The sequence below is a fragment of the Pteropus vampyrus genome, unplaced genomic scaffold (assembly GCF_000151845.1).
Source record: "Pteropus vampyrus isolate Shadow unplaced genomic scaffold, Pvam_2.0 Scaffold182, whole genome shotgun sequence".
Taxonomy (NCBI): domain Eukaryota; kingdom Metazoa; phylum Chordata; class Mammalia; order Chiroptera; family Pteropodidae; genus Pteropus; species Pteropus vampyrus.
The window spans coordinates 2,182,968-2,196,480 of record NW_011888963.1 but is presented as its reverse complement, the minus strand read 5'-3'; the positions used below and the strand labels follow the sequence as shown (position 1 = coordinate 2,196,480).

The window sequence follows — 13,513 nt, the reverse complement described above, 5'->3', positions numbered from 1 at the left end:
TCCCAGAATAAGCATACTTATAAGAAATATTCAGAGATAAAGAGATATTGAATCTGTTCTTTCTCTAAAGTTATCTTTGTGATAAACTATAAGGATATTATTTCATATATAAAAATTTGAATTTGAATTTTAAAAAGAATTCATCAAACCAGTGCTTTTGAAAATTCGAAGCTGACTAATATAAGTATGATAGTATTAAGCTAAAGCCAGTTTTATATGACTGTATGTTTATTGGTACTGCTCATCATTAAAAAGAAAATCCTGGGTGATACTGTGCTGTTAAAAAAACTTTGTGGTGTTCAACAGCAGTGTATTATAGTTGCTCTTAAAAGTTGGGACTCTCATTGCTTCTCAGCCTTTTGGCTAAGATCAAATGTAAAAGTTAGGACTCAGATTAATAACTAAATTTATTGCTCAAAGTGTTAAAAGATAGGTATTAATGTAAATAAACCTAAAAGCATTATAAACAAATACCTTAATAGTGTATAGCTGTGTTTACTTTTCACACATTACAAGAACAAACATTTTGCCATTAATGTTGGAAAATGGTTAAAAGTACTAATTTTTTCTATTTTTATTGAGATATAATTGACATATAATATTATATTAGTCCATCATGATGATTCGGTATATGTATGTATTGTGAAATGATCACTACAATAAGTTAACACCCATTAAAAAGGTAGTAAGATCGGTGGCAGTTATTGATGGTCATGTTTTATTTGGCTCCTCATGTTTCTGTTATCTAGCACTACTATTTTCTGATCTCCTCTCAAGAATCATCATCATTTTGGTTACATATCTTAAAGATCATTATCTGTTTACTTTCTATTTTCCCCTAATTTGAAGCATCCCCAGACATCCTTTCCAGGAGATCCTTGTCCAGATGGTATATTCATTTCAGAACAGCACAGCTACTCATCAGCTACACTTAGTCACAGAGATGTTCCTCCAGACAGCTTGATGAAAGTAGGTGCTCAGGAAATAAATGAGGCGGCATCTGTGAGCTTACAATCCTCTGGCTTTGAACTACAAATACCATAAATGCTTTAACACCAAAGTACTTTTTTGATGACTTTTCTCTCCTTGCTTAGTAAGGATTTTATTGTTTATTTTTGTTAAGATTTTTATTAAAATACAACTAACTTACAATATTAGTTTCAGGTGTACACCATAGTTGTTTAACATTCGTGTACCTAAAGAAGTGATTACCATGAAAAGTTCAGCAACCATCTGACAGTGTATAGCGCTCTCTCAATGTTATTGACTATATTCCCTATTCTGTACACCATGTCCTCATGACTCATTTGCTTTATACCTGGAAGTTCTTATTCCCCTTCACCTTTTTCTCTTTCTTTCTGATTTTTCAATTACAGTTAACAGTATTATTTTATATTAGTTTCAAGTTACAGCATATGGCTAGACTTTTATATAATTTACGAAGTGATCCCCTACCTTAGTTAGTCTAGTACCCATCTGGCACTATACGTAGTTATTACCATATTATTAACTCTATTCTCGATGCTTATTTAATATCCTCATAACTATTTCATAACTACCAATTTGTACTTCTTAATCCCTTCATCTTTTTTACCCAAAAAGATTTTTTTTTTTTACTAATTGAGAAATAGATTGCACTCTGTTATTTCTCAGTTTATTCTATGATTTTTTTTCCTGATACTGGAGAACTATTTTGTTGTTATTTTTGGATTTCTATTGTTTCACTTATTTTATCACTTGAATCAGGGGCTTTTTTGACATTCCTGACAGTAAACCTATTTGGAGAGTCAAAGATGAACCTGTCTTAAATTCTTCATTTAAGGATGTTTTACTATTAGCGAAGGCATTTTCAGATACTTTAAATGTAATTAGAAGTCATCTTGAAAGAGTTCTGTATGTGGTAGATTAGATGATGGTTATATTCTTAATTACTTTTGTGATTAAAGCGTCACCCATTTAGAGAGTTTACTTTTCAGTCACCAATGCCAGATAATTCTTTTCTTTAGTGTTCTCTGCAGTTCTTTCTCAACTAATCCCATTTCCTAGTATAACCAGATAAAATTATGAAACATAGTTATGTATCACATAAACTTCTACATTGTTCTGGAGAGTAGAAATCCAGCCATATAACATTTAAGTGTGTAGGTATCTATTTTACCTCCTTTTCTTTCTTTCAATTGAGCTCTGTCACCTTTTTTTTTTTTTCTCTTTTTATTATCAATTTTGTGGTTTAGGTTACTGATTTTTTTTTAATGCTTTTTACTCTCCTGAGCAATCTGCTAATCAATCATAGCTTAATATATTCCAAAGGTATGTATAACATTAATAGAGAATGGCAGGCATGACCAAGTGTCTAGGTGTCAGGGACTCTTAAGAATGAGTCAGAAGTAATTATACTCTGGAGAATTCTCTCCAGGAGAAAAGTATTCAATCTGCACATAGGAAAGAATGATATAAACATGGAGAAAAGTAAGTGCTATCTACAGAGTTGTGTGTAAGTAGTAAAATAACAGCACAACCTTTTACGTACTCTTGGACAGATTAATTGCTTCAGATCCACAGTGATCAAGAGTAAATAATAAAAGATTTGTCATAGAGTAATAACATCTTTGTGCTAATATCTCTGTCATAAAAGTCATGTGTGTTTCCAGACTTCAGAATTAACTAATCTCTCAAGTATAACAGTGAAAAAAAGAACTTTTTTAGAAGTAAAAACCTTTTTTTTTACCAAAAACAAAACTTCTTTGTATCCTTCAGTAAGATTCACAAAGAACAGTATGTAGTTCTGAAACTATTGCCATAGTCTTTTCCTAAACTTTTCTGCCTTTGGATAATTTTAGGAAAATGGGGCTCATTTATTTCCCTCATAGTTTTTTTATAATGTCCTTGTGGATGAGATAACCTTTTTATTTATAATCAACAGTATTATTTCAAATATTTAAATAGCTCAAACCTATTTCCTCTTCTACATAAAAATCTCTTCATGTGCAAATATTTATAATACAAACAACCTTATTTTTTAGATAGATTTCTCACACTAACAGAATAAGCTATTAGCCACATTTCTACAAAGGTGATTTTTAAGTCTAAAGTTCAGATTAGTCTCTAAAAAATGAGAGGCACTGGAATGAGGGTAATTCTTCAACAACAACAAAATAAACTCAAGATTTTTATTTAGCTCATGAAAAGTAAAATAAAATGCCAAGGTTTAATTTTTGTAGTTACTATCCTATAGAATTAAATAGAGTTTAAAAATTGCTAACTGATACATACACATGAGGAATGAATCATATTTCCTATTAGATAGCTGAATTGGCTTGTTACCTTTAGAAAGGAAGGAATAAAGGTAGAAAAGTATAGTTAGATTAGGAAAAAAATTCTACCACAAAATTAGTTACATTTGTTCTGAAGAAAAACATCAGCAAATGCGTCTTTTGTGTATATATGAGAGATTAAATGTAGTATAGGAAAAAATATCCTTTTAATGGGCTTAAATTTAAAAATTTTGGCATATTTACCATTTTAACATTTGGTTAGTATGAGATAGGTACATTTATATTGAACAGAAAAAGCAAATAATTTTAAATGTAGATATGACTTGAAAGCTTTAAAGAACGAGTCCATCAGCTAGCACTCAGATTTAGAATTAAAACATTTATAGCTTTTTTCTTTTAAAAGTGTAAAATTATAAGAAATAAGTGGCATGAAATGGTGTGATTTAGAATGTTAAATTCTAGTATTTTCGAAATATTCCAAGAAGAAAATCCAGGTATTTGCAATAAGACATTATTATTGGTCATTTTAAGACACTTCATGTTTTTCTTAGATACCTTTGAGTAATGGACAGATGGGCCAGCCTCTCAGGCCTCAGGCAAATTATAGTCAAATACATCACCCCCTTCCTCAGGCATCTGTGGCAAGGCATCCCTCTAGAGAACAACTAATTGATTACTTGATGCTGAAAGTGGCCCACCAGCCTCCATATACACAGCCCCATTGTTCTCCTAGACAAGGCCATGAACTGGCAAGGCAAGAGGTAAGAATAATCAAGAATATTTGAAATATGAGACTAAACTTTTAACGTTTTTTATAGGTTATTTAATCGTTGGCAATAAATCCATATAGAATTTTAACATAGTTTTTACCGTTTTGTTTAAAGGTTTGGTTTCCCATTAAGTTTATGAGGTGTTAAACTTTGTAGTTTAACTTTGTGATCTTCCCTGTCTATTAATTGACATAGGATATAGTGTTATAGGCATGCTCTTTTTCCTAAGGTGGTTGTTTTTCCAAAACCAGTTGATGATACTTCGGTAATCAGACCTTCTTCAAAAGTATAATTAGTAGATCATTAAACTCGAATTGGCATAATATGGTTTGCTATTGTTATTTGACACTCAGCTTTTGAACTTGACTATAGTCTCCAAACTGCTTTGAGAACTAAATCTTACAAAGTACTTTTAGAAAATTATGAATTATATAGTCATATATTTTGATAGTTTATTGATAAAATTATGTTATTAGAAACAGGTAGAGAACAAATGTTTTGTTCGTTTTGGTTTGGTCTCTGGGAAAAGGAGCGTTTTTTAACAAATAGTTTTTGCATCTTTTTGCGTAGCTTGGTTAAAAAAGTATTATTAATTGATCATCAATCCCAACTCCTTTGAAGCATATGCTAAGCAGATTCAGGAAATGGGTTAATATCCAACAACCACCCAGGGATCTTTTATATATCTATGAAACGCCCAATAGACAAAGATACTATGTAATTTAGATGTTTCACAAATGGAAACTAATAATAAAATACATGTTTTGTGTCAGTGTTCTGTCATTAAAATCCACGACGTCTAAAAAATATATAGGGTCAACATTAAGTAGTTGCCTGTCCTCATAAGGCAGCAATAGGTTAAGTTAGGAGCTTTGCTTTGTAATCCTAGCTGTGCCTTTAACTTACTAACTCATTAACATAATATTCCATGTCATAATTTCACTTCATCTGCCCAAATATTTATTTTAGATGAATCCTTACATAGTTATATTTGCTTGAACTTAATTTACCAATATTTAAATATGGAAGTTACTGTATTGCAGCCTTTTCTGAGAAAGTAATAGTGATATATTTTCATATTAACTCAGATTCGAGTGAGAATTGAAAAGGATCCAGAACTTGGATTTAGCATATCAGGAGGTGTTGGGGGAAGAGGAAACCCATTCAGACCCGATGATGATGTGAGTATTGTTTATATATCCTTGAAATGCCCTTAAAGTTTTACTAATTTAATAACTTTTATATGAATAAAAATCTAACATTTATATAAATTAGACAAATCACCTTTTGATTTCCCTCTGTATTGTTCAGTTTTTTGTTTTGAAATATGATCAGTTCAAATTAATCATTCAAAGAATACAAATTTAACCAAAAATTTTCCATGTGCCTCATATTGTGAAGTGATTTTTAATTTTGTCATTATTTTTCTGTATATCCGTAGAGGTAACTTCATCACTTATAACAGAAGTCACTGTTCTTACTAATGCCAGAATTATCAGGGACAAAAATAACAAAGCGTCAGTTTTCATAGTGTTATTTCAAAAGAGACAGAAAACTTGTCACAATTCATATATTCATGTACTGAGAGAAGAATTGCTCCTTGGTACTCCATTATTTATGTATACTGCTTCCCATTAAATAATCATTTTTGTTGTTATTAAAGGGTATATTTGTAACAAGGGTACAGCCTGAAGGACCAGCATCAAAATTATTGCAACCAGGTGATAAAATTATTCAGGTAACTAAGATACATCTTTTTTTATTATTTTATTTTTTTATTTGATAACATCTACCTCTAGAAATTATTAAATGCCAAATTTGAAAATAAGCATTTTATGAAGTATATAATTATTTGTGGATGAAAATAGTGATATTTCATATAGGCTACACTCTAGTGCTTTCATAGTTTAAAATATTTCCACCTTGTACTTTGGAAAGTCATGTTGATATTTTTTAATACATATTTGCTGTATCTTAGCATTTTAAGTTCAGGAATGTTAACTTCTCTAAACAGGTGATAGAAGAATCTTTTTTGTGTTATGAGAATTAAAGGAATTAAGTCATGGAAGCACTTAGAACTGTGCATCTGGTTTACAGTAAGACCTCAATAAATGTTTAGCTTAAATTATAAGAAGTATAGTGTTCTTGACCTGCTACCCTTGCCACTTGGTGACCTCAGTTGCACAGTACTGCGTATACAACACCATGTCTGAAAACACTGTCTTAGACAAGTGCTTCCTGGCACCAACAGCTACATAGGAATCATCTGAAAATGTGGGAAGATTATAGGTTCCTGGGTTCCACCTTCAGAGATTTTAAGTGACATGAGGTAGGGCTTGTGAGTCTAAGTGTTGTTTTAAATTGCCAAAATGCTTCTTATTTTCTGCCAGATTTATGGACTACCTGGCAGAAATTTAAATGCACCAGTACAAAAAATTACTATGAAATGTTTTTCTCAATAGTATTTTTCTTCTTTCTTCTAGGCTAATGGCTACAGTTTTATCAATATTGAACATGGACAAGCAGTGTCCTTGCTAAAAACTTTCCAGAACACAGTAGAACTCATCATTGTACGAGAGATTTCTTCATAAGAACTGTGGACAAAAAAAGGGGGAACACAGCAAGATTTATTGGAAGTTGTGTACTTGCAAGAGAAATTAATATTTTGACTATTTTTATATATAAAGAGGAACTCAAAAAATTATGTTCAATTTGTACATTAATGAAATAATGGAACTTGTGGCTAGAGGGAAAGAACCACTGTACAGTATATAGGGAAGACTGTTGAATTTCGATTGTATGAAACTTCTTGTTAGGTTTTTAAAAGCATAGCAATCAAGGCTACAAAAACAAATGTATGTTGTTTTTGTATAGATTGTAGGTTTATTTTTGGATCTCATACACATGACTGAACTCTGTGCAAGGCTCTAGTTAGCCTTGATTATATCCCAGAGATAGATGGCAGAGCTATCTATCTCAGAGCTTTTAAGCCCTTATTTTTATTCAAATGATATTAATGTTTTTCTGCTGAACCTTTTTTTCCATGGGCAAGAGATTTGAAGTGTTGGCTTTTGCTACGTGCATATTGAATTGAAGAGTGAGTAGGTGAAGTTGGTGCTGGTGGGTTCACTTTCCAAGGCCAGATTGAAACAGTTAATTTCTATAAAAATCTGGAAGCAAAGAATGAAAACACAGGTATTCGTTAATGTGTTTTTATTAATAGAATAATGCAACAAAAATAATGTCTTTTTAAAGAAATAAAAAAGACGAGAATTGCATTTTATGAGCTCTACAGGATCTGGTTTGTCATAGCCATTGACTATAGATTTGCCACTGGTGATTCAATTTTTAATTTTTTAGTCACAGGAAATTTTTAACTATTGTGGATGCATGTCCATGCTTTTTCTTGATATGGAAATCCCTTGATTTTTTGCAAATGGTGGTACTTGGAATCGGTTTTACAATTAGTACACCATTTTAATCTTAATTTATAATTTTTATTTTAAGCAGCAAATGAAACTAAAATGGCCAGTTTTAAGATTGTGTTGCTGTAACACAAAATGTAAGAAGATTTAGGAAAGCCTCTTGATTTTGTTTGGCCTCACATTGCCTTGGTAAAGTAAAAGGAAACAGTACGCATGGAGCTAGGAAACCAAAGCAAGTTTGTGAAACTGGCACAGTGATAGAGAATTGCTGTGGGGAGTTGTAGAGCAAAGGGATGGGTCCTTGGGTCCTACCAGTGTGTAAAGGTGTTCAAATAAAGGGCTTTTCCTACAGGTAACATTAAATGTGAACTCGACACTTCAGAGTCTTTAAAGGGTTTCTAAGTGTATCAGTTTAATAGTGTTTTACCACCAACTGCCTTTGTTCTCATTAATGTAAGAAATATTTGGTAGAGGTTTATTAATTTTGTTTATCCAAACCATTAATTTTATTTGTTTTTGTTCTGTCTACGTAATCAAAATTTGAGTAACATGCAATGATAAGAATTAATGCATGGTTATTTGGACCAGAAAAAAGTGCCATAGAAGACCAATAACTGTTTTTAGTCGAGGCTAGTCTAGAGCCTGTCAATAGAGCAATATTCAGTTATTGCAATTCATTTTTAATTACTAAAAAATATAATTTTGGAACTTTTAATCTGTTATCCTTTGTTCTTCAACCTTGTTTTAATTAAGACTGTAGGACTAGCAAAAACAGCAATCTATATTATTTTTGCAAAAGTGAGTTAGACTCATTCCTTTCTTGCTAGTCAGATTAAATAGGCAGTACTTTTAAAAAGATGTGAACTGAAATATTGCACTTATTTCAAGATGTTATCAATTGGTTATTGTACTGTATAGTTTTAATAATATTGATTGAAACCCTTTAACAACTCTTTGTAAATTTTAAACCCATTTTAGTTGATTTTCAGTACTATTTACATAGGAATTGATTTTTATGGATGTAGTAGAAGAAATGTGCTGTATTTTGATAAAATTTCATTTATTGTATGTGTGTTGTAATCTCTTAAAAAAAGAATGACAAACAGCTTAAGACGAGCCTCGTTGTTCCCTTTATTCATAGTTTATTTTAAAACATTAATTTTGGCATTGTAAAATTCAGTTTTTTACTGGTTTCCGTTTTTCGCAGACGTATTCTGCTTTTAATAGGAATACGTAAAATAGGTATCATTATTACATTTCCAAGTATTTTATCTTGAATCAGATATACAGACTATAATTTTGGAAAAGGAAATAAGCCAGAAAGAACAATTGATTTATCAGTGACCTAAACGTAAGTTATTTTGTCTGCACATTATATTTAAATATTACAAGTACAACAAGTATCATATGCACTAGTATTTTTTTTTTTTTACGCTTACAGCACCTGGTATTCCTAGGTGGTCTCCCATCCAAGTACTAACCAGGCCCGACCCTGCTTAGCTTCCGAGATCAGACGAGATTGGGCACATTCAGGGTGGCATGGCCATAGTTGCACTAGTATTTTATCCTACTCTAGTTAATTAAAATTTTTTTAATGTTCTTGTAACACGTAAAATTGAGTAAGAAAGTTTGTTACCAAGAGGAATAACATGATACATGATATAACTTAAAAAAATAGCAAAAATATTTGCACTTAAGTTACTAGCCAAAGTTTTCTTCTAAAATACTGGAAAATTAGATTTATTATTTTTTTGCTCCACCACCCCCAGAAAATTAAATTTGAATAATGACTCATTAGAATTTTTGTTTTGTTAATGATTAAGTTTCACAATTTGAGTAAAAGTAATTAAATCCTTTAAGGATATAGAGAGGACATTTTTAGTTTTTATAAAGTTTAGAATTTGTAGTCTAGGTCCACACCCATTACAGACTATTTTAATAAGTGTTACGTAGACAGACTATCAAAACCAATCTGCCTTATTTTTAGTAACTTTAAAATTGACCACCCTAAAATTTTAAAACATTAAAAATGATATGTTCGGAGTGATTTATTTAATACAGAATTGTTTCCATAAACCAAAGTTTTATTCCAATTCACTAAGGAATCATCAGTTCATCTGCACCCATGAAATTCTGAGATTCCCTACATATTTTGTAAATTTTTTTCTGATCTCTTTGGGCTCGAAGATGTCTATATACTTGAAAAAATTTTAAAGCACAAGGATTGCCATAAACAGAACTAAACTTGTAAGCATTAATTGGCTGTGTTTAAGAGAAAATCCCATTAGCACCTATGTAATATTTTTATTAATCAGCATTTAAGAAACAATACAAATTTTATATATATCTAGATTGTTTAAAGTAACAGTGAATAGGTAATAAACTAAGGCTGTTTAAAGTTGTGGGATTTATTTTATAAAATTTAGGGTGAGAATTATAAAAAGAATGATAACTTTTCTTTGACCATTGAAAACCTTTTATTTCTGGATATGGAGGAAGTGTAGTTCAAGTTATTGGGTTTTCACTTCTGAAGGAAGCCATTGGGTAGGAAATTGTTTTCATTCAGTTCAAGACTGGTGATCAGTCGAATCTATTTGAAAGGGTATTTTTTTCTTTTTGTTGAAATTCTTATTTTTATCTTTTTGGTTTAATGTAAATTTCTTATGAAATTAATTTTGTTTCATCAAAAGCATTAATGAATATATATAATTGATGATGTACAAGGGAAAAAATACTACTTTTAAAAGGTAATCTAGATTATATAGGCAGCCAGTTCAAACCTTTTAAGTACTCCTCTTGTTTCTCCTAAGAGTTCAGAAAAGGTTAACCGATTTCTTTACTTCTGCAGAATTTTTAAACTCTGTGGATGGTAAGCATAGTTATTCATAGTTTTGGAAAACTCTTTAAGAGAATGATGTCTTCTTTTTAGGACTATGCATTATCTTTGTAAATTTACAAAATTAAAATTTATAGTCTCCGGAAACATAGTCCTAATATCCAAGTATCTGAGAAGCTCATTCTAAACTGAGAAAGCTCACTTAAGGTAAATGCCTCAGAATCTCCTCAAGTTTTATTTTAGAGAACAATTAATTAAGCTACTCCTGAACCTTTCTACAGAATTGTTAGGAAAGAAGCTGGAAAAATGACCCTGCTATTATAATTACCTTTTTAAATAACTAAGGACTGTTATGATCTCCCATTGAATTCCATGTGGCCCATCTAAGCTTCTCAATTGGCCTTCAGTTTAATTTCAGGATGAAATATGAGAAGCTATGTATCACTGGTAAAGGAAGAAATCTGAACTGTAAAATTGTGCTCCCCTCTCCACCCCACCCCATCTCCCCGAGATTTAATAAAGCCATTTTTTATTTTGCATGAAAAATACTATCTATATTATTTTTCCTGAACTGACCTTTAATCAAACCAATTTTGTTCCTCCAAGGCACAGTTTTAGAAGTATCTTTTTTATGTGCTTTACTTTCCAATGTCCTTGTCAATAAACAAAAGTAAACTAAATTCAATGTCTTTTTTTACCACAATAACAAAGTCAAATCCAAAGCCAGAACCTTGTATTTATTACTATTGAATTTCACTTAAGCTAAGGTTTATTATTTGTACCTATTGTGATCTTTCTGAATCATTCTGCAAGCTAATGAAGTTAGAAGTTGCTATTTTAAATCTTGCACTCCACAAATATATGCATGCCTTTTTTTTTCACCTAGGTCTTTGGAAAAAATGCATATGAGTTATGTCCATAATCTCTCTTTCATTCCAAAGTATGACATTCATAGATTCTCCATTTTAACAAAAGCTCTCACACTAGATATGATCTCATTGTCTCTGTCATGCAGATCGTGTTTGAATGGCAGGCACCAGTGAGATTTAGTCACATTTCAGTGGAAACCTCAGGTTGACATCATTACTGTCAATGCTCATTCTCCTGACACTCACATATCCACTGCTGCTAACTGAAATCAGGGATAATAAATTCTGATTGCATTTGCTTAATTTGGAGCATTTAGAAATGCCGACCTGGTACTTGGGAGAAACGAGAGAGATTTGGAGGCCTTCAATTTATTATTGTCATGATAATAACTAGATGCAAGGAGCTAGTCCTCCTCCTACCTTTCTTGAACTCTGAACTTTCCTATTCTTTGGTATTTAAAGTTTATACCACATAATTTAGTAACGGCTTACTTCTCATAATGTTATATGTATAATTTAGTTTCATTTCCAAAACTGTTGGAAACTGCTTGATGAAACTCCTTACTTCTCATAATGTTATATGTATAATTTAGTTTCATTTCCAAAACTGTTGGAAACTCCTTTATATCCACTAGTGTACTAGGTATACAATAGGTACTCAACACAGGAGGAAGGAATTTTACATTTCAACCACACGTGAATAGCATCAGAAAGAGAGAAAGGCGGTGGGGGGGCGCGGGGGGCGGGGACAGGGAGGAGGAGTAGAGGGATATGGGGAGAGAGAGGCTGAGAGGTCAGACATATAAGGGAAGTTGTGTAGGGTCTATTAGTCCATTGGATGGTTTTGGTTTTTACTCTGAGGGAGAGAGTGTAAAATGAAAGTGATAAATGCCATGAAGAGATGTGCAGGAGGAGGAGCTTCTGGGTATTCACAGGAAGCCCCGTACTGACTTGCAGGATAACCAGCTTTGAAAACAAAAGACTCGTTATGTACATACTAAAGCACTCAACATTTGAGTTCAATAAATATTTGTGGATGATGAATAAATTATGCATGTGCTGTTCAGATGGTGGCATAGTATCATATAAATAGCAACATTTTACATTAGCAGTATTGCCAGGCATGAACATCTATTCATTGAAAAACCAACATCAGCTGACTGTCAAAAATGAATCCTAAATTGGCTGCTTGGCCCCATATGAGGTTATAATGCAGCTGCTCTTGCTTTAAGAAAAAGTAGTTAAGATGTCTTCTGACTGGCAAATTCTGGATGGCACTTCTTTAATTGATTGAGGTATTATCAGCACAGTATGCTAGAGCATTAGCCAGCCCCTGCTGCTGACAGACTTGCCTTCTTTTTGCCAAAAATCCCATCTGCTCTCTATCCTTAGTTTCTTCACGACCCAACAGCATGTTCGTTTTCTTTAGGAAATCTCTCTAATCGCTGTATTTGTAGTTTAAAAATTAATTGGACTTAACTGGTTAAGTTTTTTAAGTATTATTTATTGATACATCAAGCAACCTTACAGATATCAGGGAGTAGAAAATCAGTTTTTCTAACTCAATATGAAAATGGTATATAGCTGTACATAATATTTTCTGGGCATTTTTTATTTTGGTCAATAACCACAAAAAAATGTAAATTTTTTCATCACTCTGAAAATTCAGAAAAAGACTTCTATAACAATAAGTGGATATTATTTAATTATAGACAATTTCTAAAAGCCTGCACTGTCTAGTTTGCTTTAAATACTGCTAACAATAAAAGAGGGTACAAATTAGAATATTGACTTTAGAACTGGTTGTCATCAGACAGAAATGAGATTTCTGATGTCACTGAGCCTTACAAAGTTATTTTGGTGTTCATGGCAGTATTATATGCAAAAGCAAAAAACCAGTAACAACCCAAATATGCAATAATAGAATAATTTTTTTAAAGTAATTGGTCTACTGTATAAAATGATATTTAGGAAGATAAAGGAAAATAGGAAGGCAGATAAACAGAAATGTTGGAGCTGAAGAACTCAATGACTAAAGAATTTAATAGCTTCAAAACAGTCTTGACCAATCAGAAGAATGAGTGAGCTAGAAGACAGATGAAATTATCCATCAGAGGAGCAAACAAATAAGAAAGAATGAAACGGAATGAAGAATGTCCATGGACTTACGGGATATCATCAAGAGAAACAATGTACATGTCATTAGAGTCCCAAAAGGAGAAAGGGGGCGGGGAGGATGGAAAGCTTATTTTTAAAAGTAATATCTGAGAACTGCTCAAACCTAGGGAGAGATTTGGACATCCAAGCTTATGAAGCTAATAGGTTACCTCACATTTTC

General features: G+C 31.9%; 1 protein-coding gene and 1 pseudogene across 7 annotated transcripts in view; one reads left to right on the top strand and one right to left on the bottom strand.

Annotated features, from left to right (window-relative positions):
• Positions 1-8,581, top strand: part of ERBIN (erbb2 interacting protein) — a 95,568-nt gene extending 86,987 nt beyond the window's left edge. For 2 of the 7 annotated variants that reach the window (XM_011371069.2, XM_011371068.2), the window contains exons 22-25: positions 3,908-4,036; positions 5,134-5,226; positions 5,709-5,783; positions 6,529-7,826. In XM_011371069.2, coding sequence (XP_011369371.1) covers positions 3,908-4,036; positions 5,134-5,226; positions 5,709-5,783; positions 6,529-6,636 — 405 coding nt within the window. In that variant the 3' untranslated portion in view covers positions 6,637-7,826. Of the gene's footprint in view, positions 1-849; positions 970-3,826; positions 4,037-5,133; positions 5,227-5,708; positions 5,784-6,528 lie in introns of all 7 variants that reach the window. The other 5 variants (XM_011371071.2, XM_011371070.2, XM_011371072.2 and 2 more) reach the window with 4 other exon arrangements.
• Positions 8,582-8,902: 321 nt separating this feature from the next.
• Positions 8,903-9,021, bottom strand: LOC111746291 (annotated as a pseudogene).
• Positions 9,022-13,513: the final 4,492 nt, after the last annotated feature.